The sequence below is a fragment of the Carassius carassius genome, chromosome 3 (genome assembly GCF_963082965.1).
Source record: "Carassius carassius chromosome 3, fCarCar2.1, whole genome shotgun sequence".
NCBI lineage: Eukaryota > Metazoa > Chordata > Actinopteri > Cypriniformes > Cyprinidae > Carassius > Carassius carassius.
The window spans coordinates 39232360-39250978 of NC_081757.1; the positions used below are offsets into that span (position 1 = coordinate 39232360).

An 18619-nucleotide genomic window follows, 5' to 3' on the forward strand; every position below is an offset into this window, starting at 1 on the left:
CATGATGTACAAATAAACAATGCTGGATTTTTTTTTTCTGGATTGGGAGTTTATGGAGAGGTTTTTCAATTCTAGCTGATAACACTAACGGTTACACTTCAGTGTTAAGTTTCTTTTCTTTTTTTTGCTCAGGGCCTGAGCTCCGCTTTTTTTCTTGAATCGGTTGAGTTCATTGTCACTTTTTTTTAAATTGGAAATGTCTCACTATTCAGGAATGAAGAAAACAATGCTTAAAATCCTTAATTAGAAATGAATTCTAAGAAAGTGCTTTGTTTTTAAGAGGATATACTGTAACGGTATATGAGATGCCCTATTAATGATGCTTTGTAATGGAATTTTTAAAGTGGTTCACAACGATCTTGTTTTTCTGCAGTTCTTATGTATCTCATTCATATTGTGAAATGCTTTCCATAGGTAGGCTGTTATTGTATTACTGATGCCATGTTGGAAACATTTTCTAATAAAGAATGAAAAAATAAGTGTCAAATTTGCAGATTAAGTTGCATCTACAGTACGGTTTAAAAATATTTCAGACATTAATGTTTCTTTATTCAGCAAGTGACATTAAAGACATTTGGCTGCGGATGATCCATATTTTAAATCATTCAGTACAAACTAGAAAAATGTTCAAAATACTTTTTATTTCATATTGTACACCAACTCCGAATCACAGCTTGTGATTGTCCCTTTAGACTACAGAGCAGAGTATATGCTGTAACGCTCAACAAAAAGCATTTCTTCCTGAAAAGACTGAACTGAAAATAAAATATTGTGTAAAATAAGAGAAACATTATCCAGGAAGACACATAACTACGTACTATGATTTGAACATTACAAGAACAAAGGCTTTTCTTTTTCCTCCTCAAACTCAGTCACTGTCATCATCAGATCCTCTGTTGGAGGCTTCGTTGTTGGACCCCTCCGGCTCAGAGTCGTTATCGGACCTCTGCGGAGAGCCTTCGGTCTCTGAGCCTCGATCTGAAGCGGCGGCTGGAGATCCGACCTGAGACTCGTCGTCAGAGCGGCTCTTCTTGCTCTCGTTGTCTGACTGCTCCGAGTCGGACTGCTGCTGTGGTCTCCTCCTCTTCACCGGGCGATCGCTGCCAGACTCGTCCTCGTCTGAGCGTCCAGAGCGCTGGGGGCTGCCGGCCTCACTGCCCGACCGGTTACGCTCCTCGTTGGAATCGCTGTCAGAAGCGATGCGTTTCCTGTGGCCTACGTCGTCGTCGTCTGAACCAGAGCCGCTGTCCCTGGGGTTTCTAGACATAAAACAGACCGTTTGAGGAATAAATAAATTCTTAATGAAACTGAATTGTGACGTGCATTCGGGTCAAAGAAAACAACACAGGATGGGGACTAGGTTTTTGATTAGATTTTGAGATGTGTGTGTGCTTCAGTCAAAAAGATGAAAAGGTAGAATAAGATGAGCTCGTAAGGAAAGGTTTTATATGTTTACAGAAAAAAAGTGTTGATTTAAAAAAAATTAATAAATGAAAAATTAATAAAAATTTTTTTTAATAATATTTAAAATTATACATAAATATCCCTTTAAAATAAGTGAACACATGAATGAAAGTGGTATATATATAGTTAAATGTAAATGAACAGAAATTAACTGTTTTCAAAATAATATGTGACCCTGGAGCACAAAACCAGTCTTAAGTCGCTGGGGAATATTTGTAGCAATAGCCAAAAATAACATTGTATGGGTCAAAATAATAGATTTTTCTTTTATGCCAAAAATCATTAGGATATTAACTTAAGATCATGTTCCATGGAGATATTTTGAAGTTCCTACTGTAAATATATTAAAACTTAAATTTTGATTAGTAATACGCACCGCTAAGAACTTAATTTGGACAACTTTAAAGGCAATTTTGTCAGTATTTGGATTTTTTTGCACCCCTCAGATTCCAGATTTTAAAATAGTTGCATCTCGGCCAAATATTGTCCGATCCTAATAAACCATTCATCAATGGAAAGCTTATTCATTCAGCATTAAGATGATGCATAAATCTCATTTTCATAAAATTGACACTTATTACTGGTTTGGTGATCCAGGTTCACATATTTAAGTCATTTTTTACAGTATCCAGATTTTTTAAACTGGGGTCCAGGGGCACAAGAGAGAGCTAGGGAGTCCATATAAATGTTTGCATTCTTTTACAATGTTTCTTTTTTTTTTTTTTTTTTTACATCACCAGAGAAAAGTCTGACATTTCACTGGAAGATCCAGTTATATTTTGTTTAAAGATTATGAGATTATTTAATGAAATATGCATGGATGAATTGTTTACAATAAGCTCGATAACACGCATTTCCAAAACAGATATTGAGAAATCTCAGCTGGAGCAAACTCAAGTGACGTCTCTCACCTGTCTTCTGCTATTTTCAGGCCATCCTCATCGGAGGAGGAATCAGAGGATGAAATGATTGCCTTGGACTTGATCTTCCCTTTAAGAGACGGCGGCATGCGCTCCGGCTTGGGTTTAAACCAGAGAAGTGCAATTAGAACTAAATCTCAACATCCAGGTCAAGCTTTCACGTTAAGTGCTCAGAGCATCGCTACCTTCTCGATCCTCTTGCGCTCTCTCGGCTTGCGCTGCTTTTTAGGCCTTGAGCCTCCTTCCTCATCATCTGAACCTTCATCTTCTCTTCTAGCTGGTCTGAGGAAACAACGAGAGAAACACACCGAGACTCAGCCTGACCCAGAATAAACCAGTTTTAACTCATGTCAATCAGGTGTTCCGAAGAAGAAGAAAAAAAAAAAAAACACAACATTTTTAATACACATGTTTAACAACTAAATTTATATAATTCATAATTATTTATTTAGATGCAAAATAAATAAATAAGCTCACATTTCGCACCTTTTATGAAACAAATGCACCAATATTCCATTTAAAAAAATATTATTATAATATAATCATGCAAGTGTTATATATTACATAATAATTTATATTTTAGTTTATGATTGGCATATTGTAATTGCATCATGATCCTCTGAAATGAAGACTACTGGAGACGTTACCTACAAATCTAAAACATCATATGTTGTTATTAGTGTTTACCTCCTCCTCTTTTTACGGGGTTTCTTCTCTCCATCCTCCCCGGCGTCCTCCACTTCACTGCCACTCTCAGTTTTCCTCTTCTTCTTTTTCTTGATCGGCAGATCCTCATCAGAGTCATCGTTGACAAAGTCATCAAAGTCGCCTCCTTTCTTGCGCTAAGACAACAAGTACATGAACATTTCATTACATTTTAAAAAAGACAGGGTGTGAAAAAGAGTGTTGAAGTGGTTAAACTCACCCGTCCACTGCCTCCTTTCTTCTTCTCCTTTGCTGCTGCTTTCATCGACTCGGAGAAGTTGAGCAAGCCCTTGGTCTTCTCCACATACTGGGCTCTCTGCTCCAGCAGCTTCTTCTGCTCCTCGGCCTCTTTGCTCTTCCTCTCCTGCTGTTCTTTCACCATCTGCTGCCGCAGCAGGTCTCTCTCCTGCTCCTGTTTGGCGCGGTGCTCCTTCTCCTCCTCATCTTGTTTCCGAGCTCGGGCCACATGGTATTGAGCCTGGCTTAGCAAATCGGAGCACTGCCTGAAAGAGAAAACATACATTTCATATGATACATGCCTTTTCAATGGGAGGTGTCAGATCAGATCTGAGTGGGGCATGCTCTATCAGGAAACTTCAATTTCAGAACAAATATCACACGTCTGGACAACAAACCTACCTTGCTTCGCTTGCGGCCAGCGCTAGGTCGAATCTCATTTTGTCTCCAGCCTTACTGAGGTAGCTGAAGTACCTGTGAGAAGAACAATAAGAGAAAGTTATGAAAGGCATGAGAGCCTGAGGCTGTGTGTGTCATGGGCTGGAGGTCCTGGAGTTCACACACCTGTGAGCCAACTCCAGCTCTTTCACCGCACTCAACACAGCCTTCAGATTACTCTTCTCGTCCTTCAGCACCAGCGTGGCCAACCGCTGCAGCACCAGCGCCACATTAAACATCAGCACCGTGTCACTGGGAGCCACGTGCCGGGCCTGAGAGTCAAAGAACCAGACAAAACTCACAATTAGGACCGCAAATAGATTCAAAAATATTCGGTAACATTATACAATAAGGCTCTGTTTGTTAAGGTTAGTTACCTATATTCTTTAACATGAACTAAAAATAATTTAAAAAAAACTTCTAAAGCATTTATTAATCCTTTTTATATACATATATATATATATACTAATACATTGTTAAAAGTTGTATCTGTTAATATTATTTAATGGACCTGAGCTAACAAGAGCTAACAATCATCAGTTGTATTACTTAAGATTAACAAAGATAAATAAATACTATAATAAATGTATTGCTCATTGTTAGTTAAAATGCTTTAACCGACATTAAAGGTGCTGTATGTAAGTTTCTGACTCTATGAAAGCATAAAAATATCATATGTTTGCAGATATTTAAGAAACATGCTAAGTTAACATACTTGTTTATCTGAAAAACGATGCTACAATCAGTTATTCTCCTTTGAAAATGTGCGTTCCGGGCCAGAATCTCAATCTCTGTTTTGGTTTGTGAAACCCGCCCGATGCTAGTTTACCCAATTGTATTTCAGCACCCCGGGTTGCCAGTTGGCGGAAAACACAGCATATGTCATTTCAGCCCTCGTTCTTGTAGGTATCGTCAATCTGACAACCTGCGTGTATTTAAAGTCTAAAGAGGAATGAGCGCGTGAAAAAAAACATCTCCAATATTTTGAATTTGGACTGCAATACCTAGTTCAACCACTCGGTGTCAATCCTACATACAGCACCTTCAACTAATAGGCCTTTTAAGTGTTACCAATATATTGTTTTAAATAATGAACACATTAATAATAAATATATGGGCATTAATCCCATGTTGCTTTGATGAAAAACATCTTTAAATATATGTACATTCCAGTACAATACATTGGGTTCCACTTTACAAGAAAACTAAATAAGCAATATTCTAAATATTATTATTTAATGAATTATGCAACGGATAAAAAAATGTTAGCATAATCATATAATTCGTTTGCCATATAATATCCAGCAGCCTGATTTATAATTCAAGAACGAAAAGAATACTAACGTGTTCAACTAGAACCATAGAGCAGTGGTTCCCAAACTTTTTCAACTCGCGGCCCACACAATCAAACACATATGTTTGCACGGCCCGCTGCAAAAAAATTAACTGACCGCTGTTGTTGGGTTAATAACTTAGTACTCAGAAGCTAGATTGTTAACTGTCTTTATTGAATGAACTGGCAATGAACAGAAAACAAATCGGGCTGGCATCGCTTGGCACAACCGCTGTTGTTCTGTAGCATATGCAGCAAAAATATCTAAGATAAATTGGCAGTTTATTCTTAAACCAATCAGCGAGCTCGAATAGTGGAAGCATAGTTACAGTTTAATATTTATTATTTGTTATTTAATTATATATTTGAAATGATGTTACAGGGTTCCCACTCTTTTTCAGAGATCATTTTCCAGGACATTTCAAATATCATGATGATGGGAATAAAATATAAAGATCACATATTCACAGCCTAAAGTAATATATTCCTCTCTCCTCTCTTAAAAAAAAAAGCATACAATTTATGGCTATAACCCAACTATAAAATCAGAAATGCACCAAATACACACACGTCTGGTTCACTATCCTGCTAGAGAATCTCCTTAGACATAATGGTTTTTATACTGTACAAACTGTATATTCTATCCCCCTACACTATCACAGAAAGCTTTTGACATTTTCAAAAACACATTGAGTATGTTTATTGATCCTTTTCCCCCCATGGGGACTGCTGGCTGGTCCCCACAATTTAGATGATCTCAGGTTATACTATCCTTGTGGGGACCATTTGGTCTCTCTCTCTCTCTCTCTCTCTCTCACACACTCTCACACACACACACAGCTTCTGAAGGTAAACTCTACACTTTATTTTAATGAACACATTATAACGACTGCCTAGGCCCTTCTTGTTAAGCTTCCCCTTCCCTCTTCCCCCAACTGCAGTCTCCAAAGAAATAAAAGGCATTATAAAAAAAATTGTTTGCAAAAAGCATCTGTCCCAAACAGACTAAACAACAAATAAATGTCTGTCCAAAATATTTACTGCATTAAGCTCCACAGTAACCTTGTGATTTTTTTTACTTTTTGAGTTGGCTCAAACTCTCTTGCAACTTTTCCAAGCTTTGTTTTAGAGCTGTTAACTCCTCACTTTTGTCTGCGACACTTTTTCGATAGGCATTTGATTTTGACAGTAAGGTGAAGTCATGCTTTCTCTCTGCCCTGACGGCCATTTCATCTGCCTCTTCCTGCATGGTTTCAATACTTGGTTTCGAAACTTGTCCAGCCTGGAAGTGTAAGCAAAATTTTGGATTTCTGCTTTATGGTGTGTGTAGACGTGTATTAAAAACATTTTGTACTGTGCAAGAACCTCATCACACTGAGGTGCAGTGTACCAACCAGCATTGAACAAAACTTGCAAGAGTTTTTGAAACATTTCTCTTGAATTATCTCTGTTTGCAACCATGATCACAGGGTCAAGGGAGCTCAAGTGCCACACAGCTGGGTACATTAGGGGACTTCTCTCCATTATTTTCTTGCAAGTCATGGAAAGCGAGGAGACATTCTTTTTTGAACAGCTGAATTTTTACAGGATGTTCCTTGTGTTAATGTTCCTTATTTAATAAAAAAACCACTAGTAATAATCTAGTGTTTTAATAAAATATCAACGAACAGTATATCACAATTGTATAAATAATGCAACAAATTTAATGTTTTAAAATAAATACAATTTAGAATAGAAAGAGGAAAGGTCTCGATGTTCTCATGGTCATATGCCAAATAAAATGTTTATTTATAAAACGTGGTTTATTTTGATTTAAAATGTTTTTTGACATTTTTCTATGATTTAATTCATTATTAGTTTACATTAACTTACAAAACCCAGATTGGAAAACACAAACCGCTAAGTGAAGTTTAAAATGTGCCCACCCTCAGAAGAGTCTGTTTGCACTCCTGCAGCTTGCCACACTTGAAGAGCGCTCGGGCCAGATACAGCAGCACCTCGGTGTTCTGATGTTTGTAGAATTTCTTCAAACAGTTTTCATACTGAAGAGACAGAAAAACAGAACTCGAGTACAGATCCAGAACAAAACCTTCCTGTTCAGGAAACAATCCCTTCAGTTTACTCTCTCACCATCTGCACTGCACTGATGTACTGCTTCTGCTCCACATAGATGTGTGCGAGATTCAGCCAGACATCACTGATTTCTGCCGTGGCCTCTCGGACCTGGGCAAAAACATCCCGTGCCTCTCGGAAATAACCCTTGTGTGCCAACACAGCACCTGTGCCACACGAAAGAAAGATGTTTGTGATGAAACTAAAGGTTAATTATACTGCTAGTTACAGGTCAGGATTTGCAAAGCTAATATAAAACACCTATGCCGTTGGCAGCATATAGATTTTTGGCATCATTCCTCAGAACTTGTTTGTAGATCGCCAAAGCTCGATCCTGGTGCCGCTTTTCCTGTGAAAATAAATGTACATAAATTAGACGACTAATTGTGACCCTGGAGCACAAAATCAGTCTTAAGTGTCAATTTTTCGAAATTGAGATTTATCAATCTTCTGAAAGCTGAAAGAATAAACTTTCCATTGATGTATGGTTTATTAAGATCTGACAATATTTGACCGAGATACAACTATTTAAAAATCTGGATGCGAAAAAGTCTAAATATTGAGAAAATCACCTTTGAAGTTGTCCAAATTAATTCTTAGCAATGCATATTACTAATCAAAAATTAAGTTTTGATATATTTACAGTAGGATATTTACAAAATATCTTAATGGAACATGATCTTTACTTAATATCCTAATGATTTTTGGCATAAAATAAAAATCGATAATTTTGACCCATACAATGTTTTTTTGGCTATTGCTAAAAGTATACCCCATAGACGTATGACTGCTTTTGTGCTCCAGGGTCACAATTGTGATAACACATGATTTTTCTGTCAACTGATTGACGTCAGGCACCTTCTCTCGGTCTCTAGAGGGCTGATGCAGCGTCTGGAGCCACACGTTTCCCAGCGCCAGCATCGAGTAAGTGTCGTTCTGAGTGGAGGGCTGCTTAAGGATGCGTTCAAACTTCTTCTGCCCAGGACCCCACTCTTGCTTCGCCAAGTGAAGGTTACCAATCAGAGACCAGGCATCGGGGTGGTCCTGCAAAACACAATTCATTTATACAAATCTGAAGAAATCACCAAAAACCTGAAAATAAAAAAAGTCTAGGTGCATAACAATTAAAAGCTTAATAAAAACAATGATACTAAAATAACACTGCTTTACTCAGTTTCAGCCGCAATGTGACCTCCTTCAGTGCCCAATTAAATCACCAGGTACGAGGAGTCACATAATCACACAAAAAAAATGAACATGATAAAATTGGGATCATAATAAATAAGTAGCTATGGTTACATTTTCAGCAAAACTGCTAGTAAATGATAATAAATCTAAACAACTGAGAATTATACTACTAGTTAATTTATCTCAACAAACTAGAACTACATGGAATTCCAAGGAAACATGATAACGTTAATTAACTGAATTGATTTTCGGTTTATATCTCACATTAGCTTCTTTTGTGTTACTTTTTGTCAATTTGAATGAATACAGAACTAGAACACTGACAATATATGTGACCCTGTTCCACAAAACCAGTTTTAAGTCGCTGGGGTATATTTTTAGCAATTGCCAAAAAAAAAAAAAAAAACATTGTATGGGTCAACATTATCGATTTTTTCTTTTATGCCAAAAATAATTAGGATACTAAGAAAAGATCATGTTCCATGAAGATATTTTGTAAATTTTCTACTGTAAATATATCAAAACCTAATTTTTGATTAGTAATATGCATCGCTAAGAATTCATTTGGACAACAAAAGACGATTTTCTCAATATTTGGATTCTTTTGCACCCTCAGATTCCAGATTTTCAAATAGTTGTATCTCGGCCAAATATTGTCCGATCCAAATAAAACATACACCAATGGAAAGCTTTATTCAGCTTTCAGATAATGCGACTGGTTTAGTGGTCCAGGGTCACACATGTTGATCATATGTACTGTATAAAGAGAAGAACTTTCAACCTGATTGATCTGAAGGGCTTCTTTAAACCAGTCGGAAGCTTCATAGAAATTTCCCTTGTCGCGTGCCATCGCTCCAAGTCGCAAGTAACCTGTTTCAGATTCAAATAAATCAAGTGAACTGACCATTTCCCGAAAAAAGCCACGCTAAATGAATACTGCGATGATGGTGATGATGACGATGAAGCATACAGTCCACATAGTTGGGATGCTCTCTCAAGACGTTCTTGTAGAGTTTCTCAGCCTCGTGGAACTCGCACATGGCTTCGTAGAGTCTGGCCAGATTATAGGAGGTTGTGACGGAGATGGCGTTGTAGTAGTGCTCATCATGCTCGCCCTCAGCTTTTGCCCTCTCCAAAGAAGCCAGGAAGTATTTCTACAGAGAAAAGGAGATGTTTTCTCTGGTAATGAACAGCAGAACCGCAACATTCATTGAATTAGAGCTAAAAATCCCTCTTTACCTTTGCCTCACCAAGGTTTCCCAATCTGAAGTGCAAAGCCCCCAAATTATTGAGGATCTCAGGAGGAACATCCGCTTGGACCTTCTCCTGGAGGATACGAGTGGCCGTGCCATATGCAGAAAGAGCACCCTGCAGGAAACATGGGTGTTAGAGAGTTATATCTTGCATGAGTCCAGACACAAGCAGGTGCAGGAATAACACTGTTACCTGAATATCTGTTTGTTCCAAAATCTGGGCGAGCTCAATCCAGGCTTCCACATCATCGGAATGCTGTACTGTGATTTTTTTCAGATGTTCCTATGAATAAAAAAAAAATAGCAATCTCTTTACAATCTCGGACAAAAACTTTGTTTTTGTCTTGTTGTTTTTTGATACATAATCATGTAATACCTTAGCAATGTCTCTCTTCTCCTGGTCATCTGAGGTGGCGTAAAGAGACCCAAGGATTTTCATGGTTTCATAATTGTTGGGATAAGCCTTCAGGACCTTTTCAAAGCACTGTGCAGCATTCTCCTTGTCTCTACGATACACATACATCTGGCCCAGGCCGAAGAAGGGTAGCACGAAAGTAGACGACGCAAACTGAGTGGCCTGATAGTAGTACTGGAAGGCCTGGTCATAGTCCTCCTAATATCGAAGAGATGGGAAAGTTTATCAGGATTTGGTGTTACACACTGCAGGAAATTTGATGAAGATGAAGTACAGACTGATGTATGGGCAAGGTCGAATAATGTTTGGCCTCTGTCCATACTATCAGTCTTCAAAAATTACACTAAGTGGAAATAAAACAGTTAAATATTACTATAAGATTTTTAAAAAAAATTACAATTAGGAATGTCCCCCTGTCAACTTACTGAAATCAATTTAGGTTTAGGTACTAAAACTACTGAAACTTAAACTGAAATACATATTAATAAAAATGTATTTAATTCATGAAATGTAAAAAATAAAAGCAATAAAAATCAAATTAAAATATGAATAAAATACTTAAAATAATACTCTTTAGTGAATTATCATGAACAGCAAATTATCTCTCTCATATTTGTAATTGGGTCAAAGACGAAAAAGGGTTTAAGCATAAAAACAATTGTAATACTGATTTAAATTGTTGTTTTCCCCAACAAAAGTAAAAAATTAAAAATAGTTCAAATTAAAATGTCATTCAGTGTAACAATTTTTGTTAGGCATATTTACAACAAAAATCAATTCATGACATATTAAAAAACTAAATACTTTCACCCCAAATACTAATTAGTTGTAATTTTACATTTAAACTTTACAGATTAAAAGATGTCAGAATAAGCATGTTGTTTGAATTTTTACATAAATATTGACAACGTAACATTATTTCATCCAAGTTTTAGCATTTTATTCTCCAAAAACTTACTTGAAATCTTAAAAGTAGACACTTTCTACATTTAATTTGCTTTCTATGGAGATAAAACCACTTTTGTACATTTCTTTTGATGCAGACATCTTAATGTCTTTGACGCAATTACATGTTATACTGATTGAGAAATACTTCATATGAAAAAAGTCTCTTTGTTACCTGGACGTGGAAGGATCGAGCTAACTGATAGCAGCTCTCCGCTTGCATAGCCTCCACCTCTGTGTTGTGAAAAGCATGAAGAGCCAGATGCTGCACTTTGCTGTAGTCCTAAAAAAACACAAAGCATCAAGTATCAAGTACAAGATCTCCACTTCGAAACAGAAGATCACAAGAGAGATCTAGATTTACCTTCTTGAAGAAGAAATGATTGGCGAGATGATTGAGCACCATGGGGTTGCTGGGGTCAATGGTGTAGGCTCTGGAAAGCAGCTGCACCCCGTTCTTGATGGAGTCTGCCTCTTTGCTGTTGAGCTCCAGCACAGCCAACCCCACCAAAGCTCCCACACATTTGGAGTTGAGCTCCAGGGCTCTGCCAAATGCCAAGCGAGCTTTCTCCAGTTTGTTGAGCTTGACAAAGCAATGGCCCATGCCTAGTCTCACCTCAGCTGCAATAACACAATTTACACAGAAATTAGCTCTGTGAGTCTCCAGTCACTGCTAACCAGCAGATTGAAGCATAGGGCCCTAGGAATTTGCGATGCAAAAAAATAGAGACGGAATCCAGTGGAATATAGCATAAAAATGGAATGTCCAGCAGAATGCGGAATTTCGGAATATTGGAATATCAAAAGTAGGACTGTTGAGGTAATCAACAGTTAGGGGAAGTCGTGGCCTAATGGTTAGGGAGTCGGACTCGCAATCGAAAGGTTGTGAGTTCGAGTCTCGGGCCGGCAGGAATTGTAGGTGGGGGGAGTGCATGTACAGTGCTCTCTCCACCCTCAATACCATGACTTGGGTCCCCTTGAGCAAGGCATCGAACCCCCAACTGCTCCCCAGGTGCCGCAGCATAAATGGCTGCCCACTGCTCCGGGTGTGTGTTCACAGTGTGTGTGTGTGTTCACTGCTCTGTGTGTGTGCACTTCGGATGGGTAAAATTCAGAGCACAAATTCTGGGTATGGGTCACCATACTTGGCTGAATGTCACGTCACTTTCACTTTCAAAATGAGATATACTGAGCGTCTTTAAAGACATAAACACAAACTTCATCTTACTCTTCATCTGAACTATAGTCATATAATGTACACAAAGAAACTAAAGGGTCTTAAGGAAAACCTGTTAAAATTAAAGTTTGGTTTAACTTGACAGAAAAAGTACAATTGTACAGTAGAATGTACTTCTCAAATTAATAATAATAAAATAAAAAGTACATTTAACGATATTATTTTCATTATATACTTAACCACTGTTTAAAAAAAAAAAAAATTGTGACTAGCATGTTAGATGATTAATTGTATTACATCATAAATCCATAAAAACAACATAGAAATTCTGGAATAAAACACATAAAAACATTTCACATTACTTATAAAAATACCAAATTTTGGTAACACTTTATTTTGATAGTCAAATTTTGACATTCTCTTGAATATACGAAAATCTGCAAGTATATCTCAACTTACTCTAATAGCACTAACCTAATAGTCTACTAACAAGTTAGATTAAATTCAGCTAGCAAATACAATGAATACAACTTTTGACTATTGAATTGAAGTATGACCAAAATGTAAACAAATTATACAAATTTTACAGTTTTAGGAATTATACTGATTTAACATGCCCTATATATATATATATATACACACACACATACAGTTACAGTACATTGTTACAGTAGATCAATTTATTTGAATGCATATATATTAGCATTGAAGTATTTCATGCATTCAAATAAATTTATCTAATGTAACTGTCAGGTTTTAAGACATCTGGCAGACTCACCCGGACAGCCAGGGTTAGTGCGAAGTGCTTTTTTGTAGTAAGCTAAAGCTCCTCTGTAATCCTTTTTGTTGAAGGAGATACACGCCTTTCCTATTGAAGGACAGAAACATAAATGATCATCCATAAGAAGACAACATCTATTAATAGCAAATGCTTGGCATAAACGTGCAATAATCAATGGACTGCGATCTACTCTGAAACCTGATCTTGTAAAATACACAAGACTGACATGTTTTGAATTGAAGCATGCAGCGCTCGCATTTAATATGTACGTTTAGTTATCAAATTATGCCACACTGCAATTTGTGTTTTTCCCCCCTCAAATTTAAAATGCAATTTAAGACCCCCTCAAATTTAAAATGCAATTTAAGACCTCTTCAAATGATAATTAAGTCTTATGTTATAGCATTTAAGACTTTTTATGACCTTTTAAAGGGTTCGAAGGAACACTGTAAAGGGTTTCTGCAGGTTTTATGAATGTAAACGTAACTCTTTTCAAGCAAAATCGCATAATTTGATCAATATAATGTGAGATTATGATTAAAACAAGAACAAATATCTGGCACTGGGCTCAGAAAAAAAATCAACTTGATTGGAAGGGAGAGCAAGATTTCATTTGACACTGCCAGTTCTAAACAAACTTGCCTATTTTTGTTCATTTTCTCAGAAATTTCTAATTTGCATCTCACGTAAATGTATCTTGATTTAATGATGTTTAGATAGTTGCACTGAGAAAATAAAAATACTAAGGAAGAACATTTAATGTCATGATTTTACAAATATAAGACTGTTTGCTCCAATTTAGAACCTTTTTAGACCTTAATTAGTAAAAAGGGTGAATTAAGACCCTTTAAGATTTTTCAAGACCCACACAAACTCTGCTGTGTTGGGAAAATAAAGTGAAATGTGATTTCAAGTTGATTTTAAATCAGACTTTTAAGTATATAATGATCATGTGCCTCTCTTACCCAGAAGTGCAGGGATGTTGTTTGTCGACTGGTTGAGTACAAACTGAAACTGAGCGTCTGCCTGATCCATCTTATCTCCTTCCAGGAGACAAAAGCAAGCTCTTCCCAGCAGATGGCTCTGCAGAAAAATATGAAATATCATAAGGCTGAAGACCAAACAATAACAACAACAACAACAACAACAAATAAAACCGATAACAGAGATCTCTATGAAAACTGTAACCTTCATTTACCTGATCGTACATGATGATCTTGTCTGCCATTGTGTACAGGAGAGTGGACTGGTTGATGAGGTCCTTCTTTGCATCCTTGTTCTTTTCTTTCCGAGCCTGCTGGACATAATAAGCTGCCAGTGTGTCCAGACACGTCATCTGGTCCTTCTCGTGGTCTCTGTAATCCAGGTTTCCATCGATGCGCGCCGCCTCCAGCAACTTGACGAAATCCTCCGTCTTGCCTTGCTTGTAATACTCCAACTGCAAAGAAACAGTGGTGAGATCTCAGCACACCAGAAACCCTAACAACCTGACCGTAGACGAGCCTGTGACTCACGGCGAGTGCGATCCATATGTGCAGCTGTGTGTGCTCCTGTTTGAGGATGCTGATGACTTCATCTCCTTCTGGAAGCTGGTCGAAGTCAAGCTCAATGACCTGAGAGAGAAGAAACAACAGATTTAACAGATTAATGACCATCAGAGGACAAGAACATGAACATAAGAGAAAATTACATGAGTCCAGTGGAGTTTAACTGACAGTAGAGCTCTAATAAGAACAACAAATATCATATAATAATATCATAGTCAATAAATATAGTACAGATGCAGGTAACGTTAAGGGTTTTTTTGTCATTTATTTTGGGAATATCATAAGGTACACCGTATTTGAAGAAAATTATTTAGTTTATTGTTTTAAATTTGCGTACAAGATGCTAGGATAGTTGCTATTAGACGGTATAAGCTATAAACTTATCAAAAGCGCGTGAATGATAGCATGTTAGCAGATGATAGCTATTCACAGCGCCGCATATATATAACTTAAATAAACAAGTCCAAACCTCGTCTGTGTCCCGAAGAGGGATTTCAATGGATCCCCTAGACATGGTTACGACTCAAGCCAAAAACCCAGTATCACAGTTTTTGGTTTGTACTTGTTCGTATCCAGAAGTGAAGATTAGCAGCTGCCACCGCACACACTCACTAACTGAACCTGAACAACAAAACACACCGCACATCCGGGTTAGCGTCGAGCGCTTCAAATTAAAAGTCCTCTAATATTCATACATTATGGACTTTTTGGTTCAACATTTTATTCACCTTTCTGTCGCCACTAAATGATCACGAGACGCGAGTCGCGACTAATGATTAAAAAAAAAAATATTCATAAAAGTATATTTGGATAAATTTAGATATAGAGTGACAAATGAATAATAGGAATAAGACAAAAGTGCATTTGATTTACCTCTTTTTAATATAATATTATATGTTGATATTATTAATAATAATAGAAAGATAATACAATTACAAATGTACACTGATGAATATCATTATATTAATAAAATTATATTATATATAATTTTATATATAATTACTACTATTCACATGACTACTTCACTACTGTTATCATACTGTATAAAAAAATAATAATAGAAAGATAATAAAAATAACAAATGTACAATGATGAATATTATTATATAATTTTAAATATAATTACATTACACACAGACTGATATATTTCAAATGTTTATTTATTTTAATTTTGATGATTATAACTGACAACTAAGGAAAATCACAAATTCAGTATCTCAGAAAATTTGAATATTGTGAAAAGGTTCAATATTGAAGACACCTGGTGCCACACTCTTATCAGCTAATTAACTCAAAACACCTGCAAAGCCTTTAAATGGTCTCTCAGTCTAGTTCTGTAGGCTACACAATCATGGGGAAGACTGCTGACTTGACAGTTGTCCAAAAGACGACCATTGACACCTTGCACAAGGAGGGCAAGACACAAAAGGTCATTGCAAAAGAGGGTGGCTGTTCACAGAGCTCTGTGTCCAAGCACATTAATAGAGAGGCGGAGGGAATAAAAAGATGGAAAGTGGAAAAAAAGTGTACAAGCAATAGGGATAACCGCACCCTGGAGACGATTGTGAAACAAAACCCATTCAAAAATGTGGGGGAGATTCACAAAGAGTGGACTGCAGCTGGAGTCAGTGCTTCAAGAACCACTACACACAGACGTATACAAGACATGGGTTTCAGCTGTCGCATTCCTTGTGTCAAGCCACTCTTCAGAGGAGGGAGGTGTACCACACACGCACGCACGATGGAGACTTGGATCTTCGCTGGAGAGAGGTAAGTAGAGGAAGAGTTAGTCCTTAGAGTTAGCATCGGGTAAGACCTTGTCGCGAACGAGACCGGACGCTGACTGAGTGTGTGTGTGTGGTATTTATAGTGCTGATGTGATTGGGTCGTGATGAGGGTCAGGTGGAAGTGATTAGTATTCCGGTGAGTGCATGTGCTGTGAGTGAGTGGAGGTGGAACCTGGCGTGTTTGTAACACTAACAGGACTTGGCACCTGCACACTGTGCAAAAGCTACCAGTACCTGGTTTAAGGACTATGGTATCCCTGTTCTTAATTGGCCAGCAAACTCGCCTGACTTTAACCCCATAGAAAATCTATGTGATATTGTGGAGAGGAGGTAATATTCACATTTTCTGAGATACTGAATTTGGGATTTTCCTTAATTGTCAGTTATAATCATCAAAATTAAAAGAAATAAAAATGTGAAATATATCAGGCTGTGTGTAATGAATTAATATAATATCCAAGTTTCACTTTTTGAATGGAATTAGTGAAATAAATCAACTTTTTGATGATATTCTAATTATATGACCAGCACCTGTAGTACAATTTAAAAATAATAAAAGTTATATAGATGATTAATAATAATAATACATTGATATTATATTATTTAATATATGTAAAATTCTAATATAATATTTTAAAGATAAATAATAGTAGTCAAACATATTTGATATGATATTGTATTTGTATCTAAATCTATCACATTATACAGACAGATAATAATAACAATTATAATAATTAATAATAACAACAAATATACAATGACATTATAATAGTATAATTTTATCTAGAAATATAATATTAAATAGGTAAGTAATATTTAAATTAATTTCATTAATATTAATATAATATAAATTAAAAGGAACAATGAAAGTAGTATAACTTATTATACCGTGTAGAGTTATAACAATAATTATACATAGACAACGTCGATATGATAATAGTTTAATTATATCGAAAATCATATTATGATATAACACTTTATGGAATAATAATAATTATTATTATTATTATTATTATTATTTTTCAACATAAAAGGCTGACTTAGAGAAATACTCTGAAGGTTGGATACGTTTGGTGAAATGAACAAGGACAATTAGATGGTGGTGCTAATAGTGGCCTTGAAACATTTGATATGGAAAACTGCTGAATGTTAATTCAAATGCTCCATTACAGCAGTGTTCTGTCCTGCTTGAAGCACACAGTGAACAGAGGGTGTTTGGGGGAGGTAGCCAGGTCATCTGGTTTTGATGTGTGCCAGTGTGTGTCTATGATGAAAAGAAAGAGGCAAAGGCTCTCTAAAAATCAGCTGTTGCTTTTAGAAGCATTGAGATCTACAGGCAACGAGGGGGTTAGACATACACAACCGTGTAAGAATGAACTATATGTATGATTGTCAACAGATCATCCTGTTTTGATAATGCCATTCTTGTGTGTTCTAAAAGGATTATATTCATCTGAAAAGGTATGTGATTTTACATTGCATTTCATGCCAAAAATAGTATATATCATTCTATTATTACTGATGTCTCAATTATTGTCATTATCATATTTCAATAAAACCATGAAACAGAAAATCTCATTAGGACATCTTCTATAGTGCTGGAAAATGTAAGTCCTTCTCTGAACGAAATGAAGGGTATTGAGATACAGAAGTCATTGGAGTGACAATATCACATTTTTATTTTACTGGTTGTCAGTGGCTATGGCCTCAGAGAAGCTGACTGGACACCATGGCTCTTTAGAGGAAGACGTTGGGCCCCATCTTCCCCCTTTCAGGCTCGTATCACAGAATCATGGCTGTAATGGATGCAGCATCCCAAGCCTTTCCATCGACTCTGGGACATACTCAGTGGAGCAATGCCATCTGCTTGAGAGCAGTGAAGGTGATCTGATGCTTTGTTAGTGATTTGATACTATCATATGTATTTTCTGAGAGTGCAGGTGTAAGTATAGTCATCTTACCTGTGTCTTTAGATTTGACATCAGAAAACAGGACTCTGTGTGATTGTGCAGATACAGATGGCTTTTCAGAGGAAGAACTCCTGAATATAACGTTTGAAGCATGTTACACTACCGGGAAAGGTACGGTTTCCTCTTTAAACAGTGCTATAGATGCAGACTTGCACATTTTACTCACTACCGGTCAAAAGTGCGAGGTCTTAACAAATAAATTGATCAAAAGTGTCATTAAAGACACTACACACACACACACACACACACATCATTCATTCATCAAGGAATCCTGAAAAATTAATTAAATTAAAAAAAGGCCAAAGTGTCTAGTTTGTAATATATATTTATTTATAATTATATAAATAA

The 18619-nt window shown here is 36.6% G+C and overlaps 1 protein-coding gene across 1 annotated transcript; it reads right to left on the reverse strand.

Annotated features, from left to right (window-relative positions):
- Positions 1-624: 624 nt before the first annotated feature.
- Positions 625-15154, reverse strand: LOC132126733 (RNA polymerase-associated protein CTR9 homolog). Its single transcript, XM_059538193.1, has 23 exons — positions 14985-15154; positions 14483-14581; positions 14167-14406; positions 13934-14051; positions 12966-13055; positions 11375-11631; positions 11186-11293; positions 10027-10263; positions 9844-9933; positions 9637-9765; positions 9368-9551; positions 9179-9267; positions 8068-8253; positions 7471-7558; positions 7228-7376; positions 7023-7139; positions 3891-4036; positions 3729-3800; positions 3310-3592; positions 3072-3226; positions 2570-2666; positions 2376-2482; positions 625-1259 (listed from the first exon to the last, which is right to left on the reverse strand). Exons 1-23 carry the CDS (start codon positions 15027-15029, stop codon positions 869-871), a joined length of 3477 nt encoding a protein of 1158 aa, XP_059394176.1. The 5' UTR covers positions 15030-15154; the 3' UTR covers positions 625-868.
- Between the last annotated feature and the right edge of the window lie 3465 nt (positions 15155-18619).

Excerpts from the sequence above, each read along its gene's own strand:
- LOC132126733 (XM_059538193.1), bottom strand. The coding sequence starts at position 15,029 with ATGTCTAGGGGATCCATTGAAATCCCTCTTCGGGACACAGACGAG. Across the intron at positions 10,264-11,185 it reads CTCGATCCTTCCACGTCCAG|GAGGACTATGACCAGGCCTT; the intron begins GTAACAAAGAGA and ends CTTCGATATTAG. Across the intron at positions 8,254-9,178 it reads AAGCCCTTCAGATCAATCAG|GACCACCCCGATGCCTGGTC; the intron begins GTTGAAAGTTCT and ends TGTGTTTTGCAG.